Source organism: Lycorma delicatula, chromosome 7 (genome assembly GCF_047948215.1).
Source record: "Lycorma delicatula isolate Av1 chromosome 7, ASM4794821v1, whole genome shotgun sequence".
NCBI lineage: Eukaryota > Metazoa > Arthropoda > Insecta > Hemiptera > Fulgoridae > Lycorma > Lycorma delicatula.
In genome coordinates this window covers 13440819-13467787 of record NC_134461.1, presented here as the reverse complement: position 1 = coordinate 13467787, position 26969 = coordinate 13440819, and the positions used below count along the sequence as shown (strand labels likewise).

Here is a 26969-nt window from a genome sequence, read left to right as displayed (position 1 = left end):
TTTATTTTGAGGTTAAAAATTGCTGTACTGACAGATCAGTATGGGATGGCGCATTATCGTGATGCAGAATCCAATTATCAGCAATGTCGGCACGGACACGAAGAACTCGTTTACGAAGTCATTCTAAAATTTCTTTGTAGAAATATCGGTTAACTGTTTGTCCAGGAGGCACCCGCACTTTATGAACAATTCCCTTGGAATCGAAGAAGCACACAAGCATGCATTTCACTTTTGACTTTGACATGCGAGCTTTTTTTGGTCTGGGTGATCCCTTTGAGCACCGTTCCGAACTTTGGCGTTTTGTCTCTGGATCGTATTGAAAAAACCAACCTTCATCACCAGTGATAACACGGCTCAACAAATCCGGATTGATTTCCGTTTGCTCTAACAGATCGGCTGCCATATTTTTCCGTGTTTCTCGCTGTTGTTGTGTGAGATTTTTGGGGACCATTTTTGCACAAATCTTTCTCGTACCAAGATCTTTAGTTAATATTAGACGAACCGTTTCTCGATCGATGTTGAGTTCTTCTGCGATCATTTTCACGGATAATCTTCGATCAGATCGTACGATTTCACGCACCCTGGACAAGTTGACACCTGTCCGTGAGATTGATGGTCGTACACTGCGGTCTTCATCTTCAACATTCGTTCTGCCTTCACTAAAAATGTTATGCCACCGAAAAACTTGAGCTCTTGACATAACCTCCTCTCCAAAAGCCTTCTGAAGCTTACCGTAAGTTGTCGTCGCGTTTTCACCCGATTTAACGGAAAAAGAAATGGCATACCGTCGCGCAATATTTTGCGGTTTCATTTCTGTGACGAGAGACACAAACACGTGTTCACTTATTACAGCACAACTCACGACCGAGCAGTTGCATCAATGTGCCGCTTGGACTAGAAGTAGCTTATAGACCAAGGTCAAAGATGGTGTGCCTACGCAAGCTGCAGGGTTGCCACATCTTGCAAAGAAAAATCAGTCTCATTACTTTATTGTCGCACCTCGTACATATATACTCAAATCTAGCAATAACGAAGCATTGCCGGGTCTGCTAGTACGAATATAAAGGAGAAAATTACATTTTATGAACTTGCAGTATTATTGTTTTAATTAGTAAAAGCACAGAAAATCTTTTAGAGATGGGAATGTCCATTATCGCTACTTTAATTGAAGTCGATAAATATAGATATATATTTACTTATAACGGTAATATTAATAATAAATAGTAATACTTTTATATATATATATATATATATATATATATATATATATATATATCGTTCGAGATGTATGCTGTCTGCGTCGTCAGCACGGTATACGACACCTTTCTGTTGACCGTTTCTTTTAAATCCGTAGGTGCAATAGCGCTAATCGTGGACATGTAATTTAATAGGCGTACAAGGAAGTCATGTGGTGTCCACATCAAATTTTTTAGATTATGAAAAAATGTTTATGCCTGATCGGGATTTGAACCCGGGACCTTCGGATGAAAGACCGAGGCATTACTACTCCGGCACGGAGATTGGCAAATATTATATTATTCTTTTTAAATGTTATCCAAGTTATACAAAGTAAAATTTTGGTAATTTTTCTGATAATCACATGGTTGTTTTGTAACTTCCATGAATTATATAGATATTCATAAAGTAGGTCTTCAATTTTTGTATTTACATAATTTTTCACTTCATTTCCCTGAAATTATTTACAATATTTTTATCAGAATTCAAAAGAAATTTATATTGGTTTCTAATTTATGTACCTTTTGTAGAGAAATTATTAACATGTTTTGTTCTCTTAAATATAAATAAATACATATTCCATTTGAATTTTATAATGGATAAGTAACGTATTTTAATTTATAAACAACAGCTTTATATTTAGTCACTTTTACCGCTACCGTGATATTATAACGTTTTTAAACTTTAAACATACGTATGCTTTTCATGAATGGAATTAACAGATTTAGGTTAAACCCACAAGTTCATCACTGCTAGAAAGAGGGGAAACACGAAATGTTTTTGAAGTGGTTTTACTATTTCCATAGGGGGAGGTTATTCTGAACGAACTCTCAGACAGTGGGGTAGAAAAAAAAAAAAGGGTGCTCTATTTCCAATTAAATGGCAATCCAGTACACCCACCGGGTTGGTCTAGTGGTGAATGCGTCTTCCCAAATCATCTGATTTGGAAGTCGAGAGTTCCTGCGTTCAAGTCCTGGTAAAGTCAGTTATTTTTACACGGATTTGAATACTAGATCGTGGATACCGGTGTTCTTTGGCGGTCGGGTTTCAATTAATCACACATCTCAGTAACGGTCGTACTGAGACTGTACAAGACTACACTTCATTTACACTCATACATATATCCTCATTCATCCTCTGAAGTATTATCTGAACGGTAATTACCGGAGGCTAAACAGGAAAAAAGAAAGAATCGTCGACAGTACAGGTCTAAGTATTTCGTTCTGCCTGGCGGCAGCAGCTTCTGATGCACGATGCCCTTCCAATCCATCAAACGCACAGCATAACCTTCTTGGGCGTCAGTGCGAGCTTAACCGCAGACTTAGGGACTTCTCCTCGCTTCGACCACGATCTTTTTCGCACATCGTTGACGTAGGTTATTCACTTTTCATCACTCGTGATCAACCGCTTCAGAAACGGCTCGATTTCGTTACTTTTCAGTAGAGATTCGCAGACAGAAATTTTTCTGTGTAAGATCATGCGGCACCCAAACGTCGAGCTTCTTTTTGTATCCGGCTTTCTCAAAACGGTTTAACACGGTTTGGTGATAAATGTTTAGGTCATTGGCGATGTCATGTCTGTCTTTGTCGACTATTGTCAGAAAACGCTAACGCTACCTGGTGCGCAAAACATTCAACACATTTTAGATTAATAGAATTATAATTATAATTTATAAAATCGCTTACCAATAATTATCAGTAGTAATACACGTTCTAGCGTTTCAGAAAATTATTTTCATCTTCAGGAACGTACGGTAGTAAGTTATGAATGTAATAATATTTAATTCGCATATTAATTAAGTTATATAAATATAATAATACTTGTATAAATATAACAATCTATCGTCAAAATTATTGAAATTAAGTCATACGTAATTCGTCTTGTCATTATAGCGGTCTCAATGTGTATTGGGAGGGAATCAATTCGGCCAGGATAGGAATCAACAATTTATTATTTAAAGTTTGTTTGAATAATATCATTATCATATTTAATTTGCTCGTTTATCAGTTTTTTGTTATTTAGATATACGTGAAATTTTTCTAAAATATTAGTTAGTTATATATGCGTTATTACAATAATGAAGTATATTAATAAAATTGTCTGGGTCGTAATTACCGTTCTGATTCAGAATGTGTTAGGCAAAATTAGATTTTTCTTTGTATCCTTTGTTTATAAAATTTATTATATGTTCTTTAATCCAGATTGAAAAGGAACGATTAGTCATGCCGACGTATTGTAAATCGCAGTCAGCGCATTTTAAACTGTATACACCCTGTTTATCTAGATTAAATTTATTATTGTTTTTTATTGCTTTTTGAAGGATCTCTATTATTTAAATATGTTATTATTTTGTTGTGTTAGTCACATAAGCAGTTTTTAATCCGAATGATTTCAAATTTTTATTGAATTTTCTATCATTTATATTATATTCGATTCTAACGTATTCATTTTAGTTAGTATTATTTGTTAACGTTATTTTATCTTTTATGTATATTTTATTTTTTATTTTAGTATATAAGTTATTTATTAAATTTTCATTATATCCGTTGGCTGTAGCGATACATTTAATATTAGTTAACTCATTGTTTAAGTTTTTATAATGTATTACATGTAGCTATTTTATGATTCCAAGGATGAAACGAGTTCTGATGGATTATTTTATTTTGTTTACCGGGTTTCCTATATATATATGTCGATATCGAAATTGTTCTTATTATAATTTTTATTACTTTTTAGGTCCAAAAAATTTATTTTTATTTTTTTTTTTTTTGTCTTCAGTCATTTGACTGGTTTGATGCAGCTCTCCAAGATTCCCTATCTAGTGCTAGTCGTTTCATTTCAGTATACCCTCTACATCCTACATCCCTAACAATTTGTTTTACATATTCCAAACGTGGCCTGCCTACACAATTTTTCCCTTCTACCTGTCCTTCCAAAATTAAAGCGACTATTCCAGGATGCCTTAGTATGTGGCCTATAAGTCTGTCTCTTCTTTTAACTATATTTTTCCAAATGCTTCTTTCTTCATCTATTTGCCGCAATACCTCCTCATTTGTCACTTTATCCACCCATCTGATTTTTAACATTCTCCTATAGCACCACATTTCAAAAGCTTCTAACCTTTTCTTCTCAGGTACTCCGATCGTCCAAGTTTCACTTCCATATAAAGCGACACTCCAAACATACACTTTCAAAAATCTTTTCCTGACATTTAAATTAATTTTTGATGTAAACAACTTATATTTCTTACTGAAGGCTCGTTTAGCTTGTGCTATTCGGCATTTTATATCGCTCCTGCTTCGTCCATCTTTAGTAATTCTACTTCCCAAATAACAAAATTCTTCTACCTCCATAATCTTTTCTCCTCCTATTTTCACATTCAGCGGTCCATCTTTGTTATTTCTACTACATTTCATTACTTTTGTTTTCTTCTTGTTTATTTTCATGCGATAGTTCTTGCGTAGGACTTCATCTATGCCGTTAATTGTTTCTTCTAAATCCTTTTTATTCTCGGCTAGAATTACTATATCATCAGCAAATCGTAGCATCTTTATCTTTTCACCTTGTACTGTTATTCCGACTCTAAATTGTTCTTTAACATCATTAACTGCTAGTTCCATGTAAAGATTAAAAAGTAACGGAGATAGAGAACATCCTTGTCGGACTCCCTTTCTTATTATGGCTTCTTTCTTATGTTCTTCAATTGCTACTGTTGCTGTTTGGTTCCTGTACATGTTAGCAATTGTTCTTCTATCTCTGTATTTGAACCCTAATTTTTTTTAAATGCTGAACATTTTATTCCAGTCTACGTTATCGAATGCCTTTTCTAGGTCTATAAACGCCAAGTATGTTGGTTTGTTTTTCTTTAATCTTCCTTCTACTATTAATCTGAGGCCTAAAATTGCTTCCCTTGTCCCTATACTTTTCCTGAAACCAAATTGGTCTTCTCCTAACACTTCCTCCACTCTCCTCTCAATTCTTCTGTATAGAATTCTAGTTAAGATTTTTGATGCATGACTAGTTAAACTAATTGTTTTGTATTCTTCACATTTATCTGCCCCTGATTTCTTTGGTATCATTACTATAACACTTTTTTTGAAGTCTGACGGAAATTCCCCTTTTTCATAAATATTACACACCAGTTTGTATAATCTATCAATCGCCTCCTCCCCTGCACTGCGCAGTAATTCTACAGGTATTCCGTCTATTCCAGGAGCCTTTCTGCCATTTAAATCTTTTAATGCTCTCTTAAATTCAGATCTCAGTATTGTTTCTCCCATTTCATCCTCCTCAACTTCCTCTTCTTCCTCTATAAAACCATTTTCTAATTCATTTCCTCCGTATAACTCTTCAATATATTCCACCCATCTATCGACTTTACCTTTCGTATTATATATAGGTGTACCATCTTTGTTTAACACATTATTAGATTTTAATTTATGTACCCCAAAATTTTCCTTAACTTTCCTGTATGCTCCGTCTATTTTACCAATGTTCATTTCTCTTTCCACTTCTGAACACTTTTCATTAATCCACTCTTCTTTCGCCAGTTTGCACTTCCTGTTTATAGCATTTCTTAATTGCCGATAGTTCCTTTTACTTTCTTCATCACTAGCATTCTTATATTTTCTACGTTCATCCATCAGCTGCAATATATCTGTGAAACCCAAGGTTTTCTACCAGTTCTCTTTATTCCGCCTAAGTTTGCTTCTGCTGATTTAAGAATTTCCTTTTTAACATTCTCCCATTCTTCTTCTACATTTTCTATCTTATCCTTTTTACTCAGACCTCTTGCGATGTCCTCCTCAAAAATCTTCTTTACCTCCTCTTCCTCAAGCTTCTCTAAATTCCACCGATTCATCTGACACCTTTTCTTCAGGTTTTTAAACCCCAATCTACATTTCATTATCACCAAATTATGGTCGCTATCAATGTCTGCACCAGGGTAAGTTTTGCAGTCCACGAGTTGATTTCTAAATCTTTGCTTAACCATGATATAATCTATCTGATACCTTGCAGTATCGCCTGGCTTTTTCCAAGTGTATATTCTTCTATTATGATTTTTAAAGTGGGTGTTGGCAATTACTAAATTATACTTCGTGCAAAACTCTATAAGTCGGTCCCCTCTTTCATTCCTTTTGCCCAGCCCGTATTCACCCACTATATTTCCTTCCTTGCCTTTTCCAATGCTTGCATTCCAATCTCCAACTATTATTAAATTTTCATCTCCTTTTACGTGTTTAATTGCTTCATCAATCTCTTCGTATACACATTCTACCTCATCATCATCATGGGTGCTTGTAGGCATATAGACGTTAACAATCGTTGTCGGTTTAGGTTTTGAATTTATCCTTATTACAATGACTCTATCGCTATGCGTCTTGAAATACTCCACTCTCCTCCCTATTTTCTTGTTCATCACGAAACCTACTCCTGCCTGCCCATTATTTGACGCTGAGTTAATTACTCTAAATTCACCCGACCAAAAGTCGCCTTCCTCTTCCCACCGAACCTCACTAATTCCTACTATATCCACGTTTACCCTATCCATTTCCCTTTTTAAATTCTCTAGCCTACCAACCTTTTTTAAGCTTCTAACATTCCACGCTCCGACTCGTAGAATGTTATTTTTTAATTTTCTGGTGACCCCTTCCTTAGTAGTCCCCACCCGGAGATCCGAACGGGGGACTATTTTACCTCCGGAATATTTTACCAAGGAAGGCGCCTCCATTATTGCTTTTGAAAATGCAGAGCCACATTTTCTTGGAAAAAAAAACAGCTGTAGTTTTCCATTGCTTTCAGCTGCGCAGTACTCAGAGGACTGAGTGATGTTGATATGGCCGTTTAAGTCATTGTGACTTACGCCCCTAACAACTACTGAAAGAGCTGCTGCCCTCTTTCAGGAATCATTCCTTAGTCTGGCTCTCAACAGATACCTCTCCGATATGGTTGCACCTTCGGTCCAGCTACTCTGTATCCCTGAGCACTCAAGCCCCCTCACCAACGGCAAGGTCTCATGATTCATAGAGGAGGAAAAAAAAAATTTATACTTATGTTGTTTTCTCGAATCGAATTACCTATGACTTAATTTTAATAATTTTAACGATCAGTAGTTATATTTATACAAGTATTATTTTATTTATATAACTTAATACGTGAAGTAAATATTATTACATATATAACTAACTACCGGGCGTTCCTGAAGATGGAGAAATTTTCTGAAAGCGCTAGAACTTGTAATAATACTGATAATTGTTGGTAAACGGTTTATGAGTATAGAATTATACTCATAATTCTATATATTATACATACCGACGGGCCATGTTAAAGAAAACCTTTTAAATTACCAAATACAATGTAATATAATTTTATAATTTCTATTATTTTTTTTTTTTTTAATTTCTATTATTTTTAATTCAACAGGACAGGCACAAATGTTTTTGACAGCTTAATTTTTTCGATCCACCTTAACAAGTTCAGCCATATCTCACAGTTTTTACCAACTGATTTGCACAAATGAAGTATTAATTTCTTCAAAATAGAAGGCAAAAATATATAATTCAATAATAGTAATATTTATGAAGCTATCAATAATTAAAAAATTGAAATGGCCGCCATTTTAGAATTTCCGAAAGTAAAAATTTTCAAATTTATTTATTTTGAATATGTTGTTGTTGGGTACACGTTCAACAAATTTTATAAACAAAACGTCAATCCGTTAAAATATAAATTTTTACTAATAAAAAATACAAAAAGGTGGAAAGAGGAAAAATGAAGAGAGATAGAGGGTTTTACATTCCAAAATCTCTTACGTATAATTTTTTAATTGAAACTAACTTTATAAATATATCAGATATTAGAATAATTTTTCAAGAATAAACAATAGTATGTAATTTAAAAAGTATATATTTTTACTTCCTTGTACAAAGTAAAGGAAGTATTGTGATCGCTAAAAATTTCGGTTTTCAGATTTCAATGGAAATATCATTTTGACCACCCCTGAATAGATTTTGATTAGTTTCGGCGTGATGTCTGTACGTATCTCAAAAACGATTAACCGTAAGATGTTGAAATTTTGAATTTAGGACTGTTGTAACATCTAGTTGTGTACCTTCCCTTTTGATTGCAATCAACTTGACCAAAAATGCTCTAAAGAGACTAAAATCCGAAAAAATTTGGATTTTAGACTTTTTCTTAACTGCAACAATGAGCCCTCGATGAAAGCTTTTCAACGATATATCATAAATGGTATTTATTTTCATCTGTTCCAGAGTTATAGCTAACTAAACGTTTAATTTAATGAAATTTTTTGATCTCACAAGGAGTAGGCACATCGGTTCGAATTCGACTTCATTTCCTTTTTTTAACATTTTGTTTTTGTTTTTTTTTTTTTTAATTTAAATATATTGATTTATTAATAATTATTAACCTCTGATTGTAAAAAATTTTACGATAAATAATAATTCAATAATAACAATAAAAATAAAATATGAAAAAATATCAGAAGTTATTAATGAAATAAAATTTTATATACTTTTCATTAAATAAAAATGTCAGTCATGTAATTTAATAGGTGTACAGGAAAGTCGTGTAGAGTCCACATCAGATTTTTTAATTTTAAAAGCTTAACGTGTTGTGAATCTCTGTTTAACGAAATTTCTGTATCGAGGAGAAATATTGCGTTGAATTCATTTCAGAGAGATTAATTAGAATAAACTCGTTGTTAGAAAAAGCATTTCAGTTTAATTTATATAAGAATAATAAATAAAAAATATAAAAAACCGACCTGAAATATTTAACTGGAAGGATCAAGGAAAACCTAGATCAGAACTCTACATTAAAAATTAAAAAAAAAAAAAAAATATTATAATCTGTATTAATATATGAGTTGGGGGAAAAGTTTCTTCGTATTCTCCCGGTAGATGATTTAGGATCACAACTCTCGTAGTATTATCAAATCTATCAACACTTGTATGATTTTGAAAGGTGAAATGCCACTGAGTATTTTTTAGAGAGGTTATGATTTTAATCGTTTAAAATGCATTGCCTCTTGAAAACGAGTGAAAAATAAAAAAGAAATTCGATACGTTTTTAAATTTTATTACACAAAAAGGGAATAATGGATTCAGGGTGCTGAAAAAAATTGTGATGTTTATGGACACGTACTTAGTATTAAAACTTGCGACACTAATTTGGTTTAAGTTTTTTCCATCTGGAAATTCTGATGGCGATGATGAACCTCGTTCTGGTCGGTCGATAACTAAAAAAGTCGAAGCGATGAAAAACATTGACGAAGATCGGCATATTAGCGTTAGCGATATCATTAACGAACTAAATAAACGTCGACCGCAAAACAGGTTTTAACACGTTTGAGAAACGTTGGATATAAATAACTCGATGTTTGGATAGCGTATGATTTAACAATGAAAAATACGATAAATCGAATTTTTATCTGCGAATCGGTGCCTAAACGGAACGAAATCAAAAAATGAATCATTTAGGACAATAATGTACGGAAAATATCGTGGTTGAAGCGAGGTAAAGCTCCACAAACGGTGGAAAATCTAGGATTGACCCCGATGTATATGCGATGAGATCGAAAAGGAATTTTTCATTATGAGCTCTGCTGTCCCGTAGAACGATCGATTGTAATTTTTAATGTCAACGAAGGAAAGATCATCCCAAAGAATTATGATAAAATGACTAGAATTGATGGATAGGAAAGGTATCGTCTTCCATCACGACAAAGCCACACTCCACACATATTTGGTGACCCCTTTAAAATTGAAAGTACCTGGCCGGGAAGTTCTGATCCATCCTGGACCTTGAAACGTCAAATTAACTTTGTTTTGGTGTCTTTTAAACACCCTTAATAGTATAAAGTTCGCGTCAAAAAAGGCCTAGGAAAATCACTTATCGTAATTTTTCCTTCAGAAAATTCAAAAGTTCTACTCCAGTAACGGGATTATAAGTTTCCCTTAAAAATGACAAAATGCGATCGATCAAAACTGCACGTATTTAGTTTAATAAAGGTCATTTGAAATATAAAAAAAAAATATTTTCTTTTACTTTTGCATTAAAATAAGAAAACATTTTTTCGTCAACCTTTAAGAAATAATTATCTTGAATGAGATAAGAAACAAATATAATCGATAAAAAAATTATAAAAATTTTGGAAGACGTTAAATGAAAAATATCTAATATAATCAATTAAATATATATTAAACAACGATAGATAAAATTTAAATAGATTTGTAATTATTTTAAAACCTTTTCGATGGATTAATTTTTTTTTTTTTTGATGATTAATTCTCCATTTAAAACTTCAAAGCTTGTGCGTGGAAATACGAAATGGAAATCTGTAGCGTATGAAAAATTCCATGACTTACCTGGATTCGAACCGGGACCTCTCCACATCTCTATCGTATCGTTTAAAGTAAAATCGTTACTGAAAATATGTTACCACGTATTTAGAAAGTTAGTTATAAATAACCTATTGTTTTTTTATGGAAGAATATTATTATTTCTTTTTTTAATTTTACTTTAAATAAATTTATTAATATTATGCGGTTGGAAAATTTAAATACCCGAAAAAAATATTATAAAACAACGGGATATTGAAAAACTAAACCAAGAAAGCAAAGTAAATAAAATAAAATTGTCAAATCGGTTATCAAGAAACATTTACGATAAAAACTAATATCCTTTAACACGAGATTTAGGCATTTGGCAACAATAAAACCTGAAAGTTTATATTCAAGAGAAATAACGGGGTTCAAAAATAAATCAAAAATGGCAAAAAAACGTAAAAAGTACGAAGATATTAAAAAAAAATCTGACAACACAGTTGTTTCTGATGCACGGCTTACACACGCATACGTACACAATTTAATCTAAAATATTTATCATTTTACTTAAATATAATATTTTTTCGTTTATTTGATTCAATAATTCTAATTATATGGTATGCGCGCGCGCATACCATATTTAATTCGCGCGGGTGTGGCGGTACTTTCTTTCTTTTTCCTGTTTAGCCTCCGGTAACTACCGTTTAGATAATTCTTCAGAGGATGAATGAGGATGATATGTACGAGTGTAAATCAAGTGTAGTCTTGTACATTCTCAGTTCGACCGTTCCTGAGATGTACGGTTAATTGAAACCCAACCGCCAAAGAACACCGGTATCCACGATCTAGTATTCAAATCCGTGTAAAAATAACCGGCTTTACTAGGACTTGAACGCTGTAACTCTCGACTTCCAAATCAGCTGATTTGGGAAGGACGCGTTAACCACTAGACCAACCCGGTGGGTTAAGGGTGTGGCGGTACTAGCAGCGATGATCGCCACTAAAAAAACTAATGTATTTCGCAACTTACACAGAACAAATTTAGCCCGGCCAGCCGAGTTACATGCTTACACTTTAAGTATTATTCATTTATTTAATTCTACCGCTCACCTGTGACGTCAAAACATACCGGCCGACTACAACAGCATTTTCTTGGGGTAGGGGTGCGATTTTACAAATTTTTTTTGCAATTAATATTATTTTTTAAACGTGAAGAAATGTGCCTAAGAAAAATATAATTTAATTAGATGAAATCTCAAGATACTGAGGATGACCTTGCTCTACAGCTCACCCCCTTGACCTTTTAAGTTGAAAATTTAATAGCATCAATGCCCCATATATAGACGTAATCTGACCGAGTTTGGTAAAAATCGGTGCAGTAGTTCTGGAGTTATAAGGTGATTTAGAGGCCAACACCGAACACACACTCGCTCGCGCACACACACGCACGCACACACGTACATACGAACATTGACATTCAGAAAATTTCCATTCATCACGCATATGAAAAAATTGGCAAAAACGTCAAATTTTAAATTTGATGCTGCGACTTTCACATAATCTTACGTATCAGCATCAAACTTTGCTATCAAATCCATTCTGAGATACCGACGTAAAATTATTTTTTACCTTTTAGTGTGTTTAATTTGAGTGGTGTTTTAAATTTTTTTATTTATGCGATGGTTTTTCTTCATAAAATAATGAACTATAACCAAAACGTAGGCACCGGAATGTACCGATCACTATCGGAGAATCCCGATTCGTTAGTATCGATTTCCAGAGTTAAATTTCTAATTTAACTTTCATTATGTCAATTCTCATCGTTCAAAAAAAAAAAAAATTTTACACAAAAAATAATCAATTTTTGACACCTAATAATCCCATTGCGAGAGGCCGCTCGCTAAGGCAACCCGCCCGGAGGGCCTAGCTACCGAGGTGTGCCGTAGGCAAGCCCTGCAGCTAGGATAATATGAAAACTGGTTAAAAGAAGCTAAAAATATCTTAAAATTTAAAAATATAACACAAAAAAAATTAAAAATATAAAACACCTTTAAAATCAAAATTATGATATTACAGAATATCCAAGAACAAAAGACCTGCAAAGAAAATCTGAAAATGAAACGGTCGAAAGAGTACGCTAACAACAGCATGGGAGAGAATGAAGCTGTTTCGGGAAGAAAGAAGGAGATTGTCTAGTCTAAAGTGACCAAAATATTTTTCTTACATAGGTCATAATCGTAAATATAAAGACATAGAAATTGTAATGTTAGAATAAAAATATAAGTATCTGATATTTAGATAACACCATCGAAATTGTATTTTAGATATATTATTAATTAAAAAATCCTTTCTAGGTATCCCAAATCGATTATTCTTGAAAATTTATCGATTAGTTTCCAAGATAAAAAATATTGATGTGGAAATCACATGACTTCCTTGTACGCGTATTACATTACATAAACATTTTTTTTTTAAATGAAAAGTACAAAAAATATTACTTCATTAAAAAGTTCTGATTCTTTTTTCTTTTTTTTATTCATATTATTGATTTATTATTTTATAATAGTAAATTTATTATTTATCGTATATTTTTTTAATAATCTGATGTTAATAATTATTAATACATCAATATATTTAGATTAAAAAAAAAGGTTAAAAAAAGAAGATGAAATCCGATTTGACCGATGTGCCTTACCCTTGTAAGATCGAAATATTTCATTAGTTAAAGTTTTATTTGGCTATAACTCTGAAGCCGATGAAAATAAGTAGCGCTTATGATAAAAGCTTGAAAAGCTCTCGTGAGGGCTTTTTACAGCGGTTAACAAAAAGTCCAAAATCCGAATTGTTTTGGATTTTGGGCTTTTTTGAACACTTCTGATTCAGTCGATTGCAATCAAAAGGGGAGGTGCACAACTTTATGTTACAATAGTCTTAAATCCAAAATTTTAACATCCTACGGCTAATCGTTTTTGAGATACATACGTAGGTACAGTCGTCACGCCAAAAATATTCAAAATGGAGTCAAGGATGATCAAAATGGTTATTTCCGTTGAAATCTGAAAACCAAAATTTTTCGCGATCACAAAACTTCCTTTATTTCATACAAGGAAATAAAGGAACAGGAAAAACTTGCATTAAAATGATACTCGTGTTTGCTAGAATCTCTTTATTAAGAACTTACTTAAGATCGATTTGTTGAGATTCGTGGAAATCGATAACAGAGTACGTACTAGCAACAACACATACAAATTTGTTTATATAACGCTACGAGTATGTTATAAAAGTGGATTGCTGTACAGTTATTAAAAATAATAGGTAATTATTAATTTTTTATTAGCACCGTAATGCAATCAAATTAGTAATAACATTTTAAAATATTTGAATTATATTTAAAACGATTAAAAAAATAGTTACAAATTTAATGTATTGCTATCTTTAAAAAAAAATAATAATAATATTTTTTGAATTACCTTGAACGGTCAAATAAAAAAAAAGACTTGCGTAAATATTGTATTAAGTAGAGGCTATATCAGCTGGAACGATATAACAAAATAAAAACACACTGTTCACTGTTTGAGAAACCAGTTTACACTGAGTTGCGACTACACATTACAAGACTGACTTGTGTATTATTTGTTATATGCATGTAAAAGCTCCACTTAATAATTTAATACACGTCTCTTAACACGAACAAGATTCGCTGACGCTTTTATTTAACAACGAACGGTCTTGAACTCTGATAACCTGGATAATTTCTTTTTTTATTTTTATTTTCATTATTAGTATCTTGATACTTTCCTGTTGTTTTGAATTAATATTTAAGAAATATACCGACCGCTCTGACCTTTACATTTTTACAAATCTAAACATAGAGATTCACGGAATAACTGTTAATCGGTTTATAATAATTTCTTAGTAACCGAATTTCCATATTCTTTACAACTGCCGGGTTTTTTGTTGTTGTTTTTTTATCCATTAATCATTTGGTCGGTTAAATGTTATTTATTTCTTTTTTGTAACTAATTTAATAATTTATTCGTAATAAGCGCCACGTAAACTGGCGTAGATTGGAGCTGAATTTGCCGTGTTAAAAAATATTATATTTTGTGTCCTCAAATGGTAATTATACCGTTGGAATCAATATATTTTTTCTACGAAAAATTTATAAAACAACATCTGTGTTTCGTTTTATTTTTATTAAAGAGAAGATTGAAAAAACAAAATCTTTTTTAGATTTTCGTTAAAGTAAAATTTACTCACCTAAAAAAGAATGACAAACGGTAATAAAGATTTGGAGTTCTAATACGTCATGATTTATAACTCTGCCCGATATTGGGTAAAACGATTTTTAAAACGCTCATGTTAATTTTTTTATTTCCTCATCTAGATAAGGTTATAGCAAATCTATTTATAGCTCTAGAAGTGAAAGTATTATAATCGGTCCGATTTGGGCATATGCGGTTCTCACCGGATCTTGACATTATCACACCTAAGGAACTCAAAAAACCGGATGGAAATTTTCCAGATGTTAATGTTCGTTTGTACGTGTGTGTGTGTTCGGTGTCGGCCTCTAAATCACCTTATATCTCTAGAACTACTGGATCGAATTTTACCAAACACGGTGAGATTACTTCTATATACGGGACATTGATGCCATTAACTTTTCTACTTAAAAGGTCAACGGGGTGAAGCTGCAGGACAAAGTCACCCTCAGTACCTCGAGATCACGACTAATTAAGATCGTATTTCTCTTAGACACATTTGTTAACGATTAAAAAATAACAATATTTGGAAATAGAATTTTTGCAAAATCGCACTCCCACCCCAAAAAAAAATATTCTAAATTACTGCTATGTTGTGACGTTACAGTTGAGATTTAGAATTTAATAAATAAATAATATTTAAATTTTAAAAAAGTAACCTGATCTGGCCGGGTCTCAAACTCTATCGCTCGGTCGACTCGGTACCTGGTGTGTTAAGCCTCGCGACCAGTCTGCCGACCGTCGTCGCTAGTACCACCACACCTGTGGGAATTAAATACGGTATGCGCGCGCACTTTAGCTAGAATCATTGAATTAAATAGGCGAAAAAATGTTATATTTAAATAAAATGATAGCGAAATAGAATTATAGAAATTCATGTAAGATATTTATTTGGAACTATTTTATGAATTAAAATGCGCGCGGAACATCAATTCTCTCGTTCAAATACAGTTTCAGATGATCATATTTTGCTGCGACTAGCAATAAAAAATTTTTCTATGACTGTATAGGATTATCATATATTTAATAATCTATGAAAATACTTTTATTTCATTAGAAAAATTTTATTTTAAAAAATTAATAAATTTAGTAACGTAAATAAATGCGAATTTCTTTATTACTATTGATGAAAAACATTTACTCTAGATCAGCGGTTCTTAAATTATAGTACACGTACCGCTGGTTGTACGCAGAACGTCTTAAGCGGTACGCAGACACAACAGTACAAAAAATGTTTTATAATACAAGATTATTAGTACGACAAAATATTATTGTTATTATTATTTATTTATTATTATTAATAATACAAAGTATTTTATCATGCACTTCTTTTTCCATTAATTTGAGGAAATTATTTTTGTATAGTAACAATATCAATTATTCGGCTAGGATGAACGAACACGCAACACCGACGGCTTCTTATAAACCGCAGCAAAAATGTAGCGATTTGTGTGTCCTATGCATCCACCGCGTCGCACACGTACGAACAGATTTCCTGATACAACCGTAAAAGGATCGATGTACTTTCCTCCAGAAATTAAGCGAGCGGGTCGCGGTTATTCTACAGACAGATACAGTTGCTTTTGGTGTTTTAAGTACTCCGTGATAATCTGATTTAAAAACATAGTTATCGTGTTACTTTTTCATTTGATAAAATTGTAGTGCTAGTGTCGGCACACGTATCTCGAAAAAAACTTTTTCTTATATAAATACTTATATACGTACTTCGCTTGAATTAATTCGGTCTAGTTTACTCGACGTAAAATATAAATCAACACGGATAATTAGCTTAATAGAGCAACGAAAACTAAACCTTTGCCGGTTAAAAACCGTGTAACCCACCGGGTCGGTCTAGCGGTTAAACTCGTCGTCGCAAATCAGCTGATTTTGAAGTCGAGAGAAATAAGGTTCAAATCCTAGTAAAGGCGGTTATTTCTATACGGATTTGAATACTAGATCGTGGATACCGGTGTTCTTTGGCGGTCGGGTTTCGATCGACCACACGTCTCAGGAACGGTCGACCTGAGACTATACAAGACTACACTTCACTTACACTCATACATATCATCCTCTGAAGTAATACAAATTTAGAGGTACAGTTTACCTTCTAATGAATACAGATTTAGGATGCTCCTAACGGATACCGATTTTGAACTGCGTGATCGATTGACAGATGAGCTGTGGATTACAGTACTATCTAGCATGAAGGGGTTTCGCATCCTATGGATACGAACCCCTTTCATGCTGGATATCGTTCCTGGAACCCTAACTAACAACGAAACAGAATATTTGATCGAACTATCTTCCGATTTAGGTTTGAAAATGGAATTCACAGAGTTATATGAATTTAGGCTGAAGGTTAAAGTTGAATATCCATCGCTTTCCAGAAAAGCATTGTTATATTTTTAATTCCGGTTTCTTGCATATATCTTTGTGAAACTGGATTTTCTGCTATGGTGACAGTGAAAAATGAATTTCGTTATAAACTGAACCTCGACTCAAATTTTCGCTTAAAATTACGTTCAACTGAATCAGATATCCCTTCTGTTGTTTCAATCATCACGCACCCTCCTCTCACTGAATTTTAGTCTTCAAGAATATTGTGATCAATAATGTAAGTAAACTTACAATGTAACATTTCTTTTAAAAAATAAATAATTTTTTTTATAAGAAATTATTAATACAATTTTAATAAATAAAACAATTATATTAGATAATATTTTATTATACGAGTAAAAATGTCTGTCCGTCTGTTTTTTTTTTTCAGAATTATGCGAGAACCAACCGATCGATTGCTTTCAAATTTGCACGATACATTCGTGTCATCCCAGGGAAGGTTGAAAGCCGTAGATCGAAGTCCTAGTTCCTTCGAAGGTGAAGTTGTGTATTAAAGATATTCATTAAAGGAAAGAAAGATTAATCCATTTACTTCATTATTATACTTCTGTCACCACGGCGACTGAAACGGGTTGTGTTTTCCTCGTCGAAGGTCTGTGAACTTTAATTACCGTAGTTACTACTTCTATCTTTGCAATATAGTTTCTTTTTAAGATTTCTATACCTTTATCGTTATTTACCAGAATTAATCTCACAACCGTGAGGATAATGAAAAATGTAGGATCCAGACGAGAACGGCGAGTGAAGCCAGCTCTGCGGTATTAGGTTCGTCCCGTGATCCCTGGAGAGTCGGAACGCCTGGGTCGACCTGGGTCCAGAGATTCCAGGGAGCGGAACCAACCAAGCTAGGCGGTCGGGCGAGCGAAGCAAGCTTCGACCGGCTAAATAAATAAATACTTTAAACAAAAAAGCTGATGTGGTCATCACACGACTTCCTAATACGCCTATTAAATTACATATACATATTTTTTTTTAAATGAAAAATACATAAAATTTTATTTCACTAATAACTTCGGATTTTTTTTAATGTTTGATTGAATTATTATTTATTATAAAAGTTTGTTTAATAATTTTTAATGATTATTTAAATTTATTATTAACATTTATTAACAAATCAATATATTTAAATTAAAAAAAAAAAAAATAATAAAAAAAATAATGAGTCGAATTCGAACCGATGTATCTTCCCCTTGTAAGATCAAAATATTTCATTAATTAAAATTCTACGCGGCTATAACTCTGCAAACGATGAAAATAAGTACCACTTATGATATATCGTTGAAAAGCTCTCGATGAGGATTTATTACTGCGGTTAAGATAAAGTCCATAATCCAAATTTTTTTGATTTTGGACTTTTTTGGGGAATTCTTGGTAAAGTCAATTGCAATCAAAAGGGGAGGTGCACATCTAGGTGTTACAGCAGTCCTAAATACAAAATTTCAACATTCTACGGCTAATCGTTTTTGAGTTATGCGAAATACATTTGTACGTACGTACAAACGTCACGCCGAAACTAGTCAAAATGTATTCAGGAATGGTGAAAATGGGTATTTCCTTTGAAATCGAAAAACCGAAATTTTTTTCGATTACAATACTACCTTTTCTTCGTACGCGGAAATAAAAATTGTAATCTTTTATTGCTTTACCATTATGAGACATTATTTCATCGCTAATAAGATATTACATATTTAATAGTTAAGTGGTACGTCACTGATCCGTAATTCACATGAGTGGTAATTTTTTTAAAAAATGTTTGAGAACCGCTGATCGAAAGATAATATAACGGATAATCATCATGTCATGATATTATCATGTCGGATAATAATTAGCAGATACACATACAGGCGTGTTACATCATGAGAATTTTTGTGATTACTTCTACCGTAATCCTACCGTAAAATATCACAAGAGTGGTTGATAAAAGACATCTGATTAGCGATATGAAAAAACAATATAACAAAAAATTAAAAAATCTGACCATTCAAACGGTTTAAATTGGAATTATTTAAATGCAGAAATGTTTTCTTTAAAATAAAATACATATATAAAAAAACACATTAACGTTATCGCTTACAGATAACTTATGAAAACAATTCTTATACGTTATAGAACAATAAATATTTTCTGTTTTAAAAGATAAATTCTAGGAAAAGAAAAATATTATGAAAATAAATCGCGTAATTAAGAAACCGTATATCTCAGTTGAAATTAGAGTAAGACGTTATCAAAATTTCAAACACAAAATAATAATAATACTGTTTAAGATAAATTAATTATTTTAAAAATCGGTTAAAAAAAGAAATTAAATATATAAAAAAGATAATTTTAAAAGACTTAGGCCTCTATAAATGCTCGACTAAGAACTTTGACTTCTTCGCGCAAAAAATTAACGGTAGTCGGGAAATTCCCTTTTTGGCAACAGAAAAAAACCAAAAAGACCGAAATTTGTCTACGGGTTAATCCGACTCTGTTTCTACGCAGCCGCCTTCGGCAAAAAAACTATTTTCATAGCATTCATTAGCTTCATTCCCTCTTCAAGATACTCCGCCGCCACTGACTTAAACCGCTCAGCAACACCATTTTTTTCAATTCGTCATCATCATCATCAAACCTTTGTGAAGCAAGCCGCAGTTTAAAAAGAAAGAAAATGGAAATAATCACCTAGCCAGGGGTCGGCAACCTTTTGAGTCAGAAGAGTCAAAAATTACAATTTACAAAATTTCAAAGTTTTTAGAGCCACAAAATTTTTTCGAAAATAGGTTTATTAAATAACAATTTATAGGTACTTACGCTTATAATTATTATTTTAACTCTAATTTTTAAATAATAAAAGCTATAAAATAGATAAATAATAAAATAGGTAATTTATTAAATATATATTTTAATAAAAACACTTTCGCGGTAATATCCAACAGTAGTACTTTGTTTCTTTTTTGACAATTCTTATCGACTTCAAAAAAGTAGTTAATTAACTTATTTGGAAAAAAATATGTATTTTAAAAATATAATACTTATTATGTTACCTATCTTTACTTCGGTTTTTTTATTATTATTATATATACGTACATACATAACTTTGAGAAGATAATTCGCTTCTAACTCTTTTACTTGAAACAACAAACTATACGTCACAGCCAAAGCACCGGTGAAGACGCCAAATTGTCTTGCGTCGAGAGCGAATTAAAACCTACATAGAAAACATCCGACGACGGCGTCATTCGAGAGCTTCTGACGGACTGATGACAGTGACGACGCGCGTCACGGGGGAGGGGTGCCGTGAAAAGCGAGTACAAGTGGCAAAGAGATAGAATCGGTGCCTAATCCTCGTTAATCGATTCAGAACGATTTTTATATTTTTTTTTTTATAAAATAAATAATATTTGCGTATAGAACTAAAGAGCCGCAGCTTCACATCCAAAGAGCCGCATGTGGCTCGCGAGCCGCAGGTTGCCGACCCCTGACCTAGACTATACGGTAGGAAAATTTTCCGATCCAATCACCGTCGATTTACCGTGAGCGGCCGGGCATCGTCATGGAACAAAATCCCGCGGGATAGCATCTCATGTAGTCGGTTTTTTTACAGATCTTCTAAGATTTTTTTTAACGTTTCTAATACGTATCTGGGTTCACAGACGTTTCCCGATCACTAAATTCAACGAGCAACATAACACTGTTTTTGTCCCAAAAAATTCTCAGGTTAAATTACAGTTACTTTCTGATAGATAAATTTTGCAGCGTATGAAAATCACAAAGTCTGATCAGAATTTGAACCCAAAGTCTAAGGGAGAAAGGCAGAAATGCCACCGCAAAACTCAGTACAGTGATGAGCAGATCGATTATTTTTTTACAGAAGACCCTTTTGAAAGGAAGAATTTAGTCAGTGATATTTTAAAATATTACAGATTATACAATGAAGTGTAATCAAGCATAAATTATTAAAAAAAAAAATAATAAAGTAATAATTATAAGTATCTCGCTTTCAGATCGATTGGAATTTGTTCTTGAAAAGATCTTTTAGAACTAATTATTATCATTACTTGTTACTGCAGACTTTCCTGTAGTACTTTTGTAGGAACGCCGCTAAACAACAGCACTACTGGATTCAACTGAAGAGAATACTGATATGATTACTTCCTAAAGACTTTTTTCAAGAATTATTTCCATTAATTTCAAAAAAATTCATTTATAATTTTAAAACGTTATCGCATTTTACTACGATGTTCAACCAAACATGAATAATAAATGTAAGAAACATAACCGACAATGTTGTTTTAAGTGAATACTTTTTTAGCACAGAATAAGTACAATTAGAGAAAGCTCTCCTGTAATTGAAAGATGTAATGTACAAAGGATATTATTTTAAAGTAACCATCGCTTAGAAAAACACCAAATTAAGTTGTAAATTACTACTACTCTTTAAGAACTATCTTCAATTAGATGGCTTAATTTAGATTAAAAAAAACACATTAGAAGACAGTTAATCAACTGAAACTGTCGTGCATTCCCATCTAAATACAAAATGACGAGCTAGTGAATCATATAATAATCTGGAAATATCAAAGAGTTTTGGAGTAGATGTATGTAATTTAAACTCAAAAGGTAGTAAAACACTTTGTTTATGAAATTACAGTGCTACTCGTAAAGTTCTTCAGGCCAGAATATATGTTTAATTAGAACCTGATGATAATCGGTAACAAGGAAAAACAATTGACAACTAATAATAGAATAAGATTCAACCAGAACAGGTAGGTTTCAACCTTCTACATTATAATATCGACAATTAAATACTTGTTAAAGTAAATGAAGCGGCTTTTTACCTCCAAAATATCACTAATAATTTTATTTACTTACAAGTACAGAATAGGGGATTTCAAAGATTTAATTCCAATTAACCGTATTAGATAAATTTTTTGACTCTTTTTTTTTTTACAAAAAGGAAATCTTTTAAATTGATATTGTTAAACAAAAAAATTCCTAGGTATTACTGTAATTTGAAAAATACACATCTAATTACAGAAGTACGATATATTAATAATCAGGATCTTATGAAGAAATTTTTTTTAAATGTCCGTATAAGTTTATTTTTAGTTTGTAGGAATATTACAATAAAAGGGTACCTTTTTTTCAGTAAATAAATTTTTTATTCTAGTCGGTTGATAATGATATATTATATAGATTAAATCAGGAATGGATAGATATGCTACTCCATTGATAAAAAAAGGAACTGCTCTAGCATTTACCTGGATAGATTGTGGTAAACCCATTGCAAAACTTCAATCAGAGCGCCATTACAGAATACACAATTAATTAAAAGTTAAAAAATTGATGTGAATAAGTCCATGTTAATTATTTTAAATATAGACATATGAAATAATCTTGAGGGAAATACACGGCACTAAGTATAAAAAAATAACTATGAAATAGTTCAAAATTAAGAAGAAAATTAATGAAACTTATTTGAACCAATATTTTACGCTCTGAACAGGATAGAAATTTCACATTTCTACAATTTTTTAATTAGTTTTATTTAAAGATTTATCAACAGAGTAATACTGTTTCCATAAAAGAAAATTTAATTGTGTTTTAAATAAATTGGCGAGAAGATTTATTTATCGTTTCGGTAATTTATTAAAAATTTATCAACAGAAGCCCTTTCTTATAAACCAAAATACTGTGTTGAGTTATATGAAAGAAATTCTATTGTTTGGACGAGAATTAAGTCAGAAAAATGAAAAGCATATTACAATATTGCGCAGATCATTCTGAGAACTTTGTTGATTTACAGAAAGGTGTCCGTACATCATGGACATCCTTGAAACAGAGAAACAAATAGCAGTGCTGCCCCAGTAGGAATCTTGTCAATTATTATCTGTATGAATATTTACAGTGTCCGCAACAGTAATTTACTTGATGGTAGTCACTGTTAAGTATCACTTCACAGTTGCCACCAGCATAATTAATCACTATATACTATGTTAGGATTAGGTTGCTTAAATTCAAAATAAAAACCCACTGGGTTGGTCTAGTGGTGAAAGCATCTTCACAAATCAGTTGATTTCGAAGTCTAGAGTTCCACATTCAAATCCGAATAAAGGCAGTTTGTACACACATCTCAGAAACGGTTGGCTTGAGACTGTGCATGACTACCCTTCACTTACACTCATACATATCATGCTCATTCATCCTCTAAAGTAATACCTAACGGTGATTACTGGAGGCTAAACAGGAAGAAAAATAAAATTCAAAATAAAACATTATTTCATTTTTAGATGCTGCAAATCCAATCAACAGATGAATTTGATATTGTATTTATCATTTTTTTAGTAGAAATTTTTTTTTTAAATGTGATGATTTTCTATGAGACCTAATAATTTTTTAGCCTAATAAGAAGATAATCTCATATAAATATTAAGCGACTGAAAAGGAATATAAATATTAATATTTAAGTGTTACAAATACTTGAAAGAATGCATTCCTTTTTTACTTTTTTTGATTGTATTAATCAAATAGTTTATTTATATTAGAAAAATGATGACTTTCAATTTGTATATTTGTACTAGTGATCTCCCATAATCAAACATGCAAATAAATAAGTACTTTATTAAAATCATAATACAATTATACATTTTATTGATCACATCAGGAACGGGTAAATGAGCTAATTTACAGATAACAATAAGGAACTGCTGCAGAATTTTTCTAGAATGATCAGGGGAATCCAAGTATAATAAATATATAAAATCAGAAGAGAATAAAATAACAAATTTGAAGGCAATTAATAGATACAATTGCTACATACTTCAGAAGATTTTTAAGTACACATTAAAAAAGAATCCAGAAGATTGATTCATATAGTAGAATTTAAAAACTCATCAATATACTAACACTATTCAAATAGAAGGAAGTCTATTTATCTAATTTTAAGTAAATCAGTTATGAGACCCTTTAGACCGTCAAGGAAACAATTTATTAAGAATAGAAAAATTTGTATTTTGGTTTATATATGAAAACTTTTTTTAATAACTCTGCCTCCATGGTAGACTGGTTGCATTTCATCCAGATGATCCTGGGTTCAATTTCCAGTAAGACATGGCAATCTCCACACACTCAAAAGTCTCCAGTAAAGTGATTTTTCGAAACGATTAAGTTAAAAATTATAAAGATACATAGAAGGTATAGAGATACCTACAAAGATAAAGCTAGCTCACATATCAAGACTTATACACCTTTTAACATTAAAGAAAGAAGAGCATTAAAGAAGAACTAATCAGATAAAACTGTTCCAATACTATTCAGACAAAATTATTATATTTCCTCTGTACAAACTGATTAAAAATATTTTTAAGCTGATAGTTAAGTAAGATAATCCCAGCTACAAAAGAGAAATAGATCTTAGGCAAGATAATATGTAATCCTACTCGATGGAATAATAATTTCTGGGCAAACGTATTATTCGTTCTACTACAGGCGTTTGTAGAAAGAAATATGAAATTAGAATAACTAAATTAAGTATGATAAGCAGTTTAGAAAAATGGAACAAATTTGTTTTCGATAACAGTATTTTATATTCCAGTCATTAATCAATGACCCGACGAAAGACATGAAGTTACAACCTAAGTGCAATGCAAATTGCGCAACCCTTGTACAAACAGTTGGTTTTACTAATGCATTATTCATTAATTAATTAAAGTAAATCGCTGAAGAAGTAGAAGATTAAATGATAAATAATCTTAACTATTTTTATTATTAAGAATTACAGTTTACTTATTCCAATTAGTATCTCCTAGTTCTAATTACATAAACGCTTAACTGTGCGTTTAATCGAACTAATGACGTCATCTCCTTTGTTCCTAACCTATGGGATGATGCTTGCTTAAAATGTAATTCTTTCTTTAATAATGTTACAATTAATTATTCAAAACTGGATTTATAAACTGAAATAACTTGCAGATAAAAAATTAAAACTTTTATTCTGACGATAGAAGACGTGAATTATGACTTTTAATAAATTATCTTAATTTATTGAACTGCTTTCGCCAGTCTGATACCCAGTGAACTCATCCGACTACTATTAAAAATTTTCTGGCGAAGCAGTATGACCTGTATTTATGATAAAAATTTTGAATCTGTACTTTTAGATAACTAGTATTTCCAACAAACAAATATTAAAAAGTACCAAAATTAATATGAGAAGAGTATTGATTTGTACAGTTGGCAACCATGAACACTAGAGAAAAACTGGAGGGGCTAGCAATCAGAACAACGGGTCAATACCACGGAAGGTTGGCGCGAATTTTATATTACAACTTTTTTAATTTTTGTATTCATCTGGAGGATTATTTTATGCGCGTTTAAACATTTTGAGAAAGTTCTTAATCGAACAGCTATATCAACAAAACCAAATGCAGCAAGAAAATATGGAAACAAACAATGAAGTACAGGAAAGATCTGATGAATTTCTGGTAAGCATATTTACGACGAAATTGTTTGATACAATTGCACGTACGCATATAGATTCGACTTCATGCATGTAATTAATTACTATTAGTGAAAATTCGATTTATGTTTCAAATAAACCACATTATAATGCCAATTCATTACTTTTACACACAAATTAAAGTAATTATTTCATTTATATTCAGTAATTGTGTAAAATTACGTAAAAATTTAATAGGGTCGCTTTGAAAAAAAGTTTTTTTTATTTACAAAAATAAAAATACACAACAAAATTTGAGAAGATCATGAATAAGATTATGATTTATTAAGGCTTTTGTACTAATTTGATGCACTGCTACTGTTAATCAATATCAGTACCAAATACATTAGGCCTAATTTTCAGGGGCTGTAAAAAAAAACTACGTAAAAGTAATTGTAGGTTATAATTGAAAAATAAATTTTTATCAATGAATAATTGTGAAGTGCAGAATAATTTTAATAAGAATATAAATTTTATTTTTTTGCTTAGTTTATTTTCAATAATTTATACAATATTGTTACTTCAGACACATTCAATCTTTTCATATAATTTTTGAGGTTATGAAAGCAATAATAAGAAAAATTCTAATAATATTTTATTAATTTTATTCATTATGTAATTTATAAATTTTATTAATATTAATTTATTTACAGTTATTACTGTTTTATTACAATTTATTGCAGTTATTATTACTGCTGATTATCTAAACTAAAAATATATTTTTAAAAATGCATTTAATTAATTGAAACACAAATTTCTTATTTTTTTTTTATATCAACGTTAAGTTACAACTGATTCTGTTTTGTTTAACTTATTTCATTCATGTAAATTACTTAAGTGGGAATAACATAATATAAATTTTAATAATTTATTTTGATTTAAATATATCTGCATCTGTATGTTAATAAATTGGTCTGTAATTATTGTTAAATTGTCTTAAATGAGAAGATGTGATAAGTAGTGATATTATTCAATTTTTTTTTTTTAATTTGTAGACTCAACATTTTTCAGGTTATTATTATTACTACTTGTTCTTTTAGTAGTTCATGTTTGAAGATTCTATTTGTAATAAATTTCTGATTTAATTAGTTAGAACTGTTGAACAAAATTTCTTGCAAGAAGTTTATTATTTCAAAGTTATTCCAGATCCAAATATTAAATTATATTTATTTAAAAGAGAAATGAATTCAATTTTATTTTTTTTAATAAGGTTAAAATACAATTTTATTATAAGAAATAATTCTATTTTGT

At 31.4% G+C, this 26969-nt stretch overlaps 2 protein-coding genes across 2 annotated transcripts in view; one reads left to right on the top strand and one right to left on the bottom strand.

Annotated features, from left to right (window-relative positions):
- LOC142328240 (actin depolymerizing venom protein gelsolin 1-like) overlaps positions 1-14263 on the bottom strand; it is a 146211-nt gene extending 131948 nt beyond the window's left edge. Inside the window, exon 1 of the mRNA XM_075371872.1 lies at positions 14054-14263. The gene's annotated coding sequence lies outside the window, so the exon portion shown is untranslated. The remainder of the gene's footprint in view (positions 1-14053) is intronic.
- Positions 14264-25489: 11226 nt separating this feature from the next.
- Positions 25490-26969, top strand: part of LOC142328239 (heat shock factor 2-binding protein-like) — a 30141-nt gene continuing 28661 nt past the window's right edge. Inside the window, exon 1 of the mRNA XM_075371871.1 lies at positions 25490-25704. Within this exon, the coding sequence (XP_075227986.1) occupies positions 25645-25704 (60 nt within the window). The 5' untranslated portion in view covers positions 25490-25644. The remainder of the gene's footprint in view (positions 25705-26969) is intronic.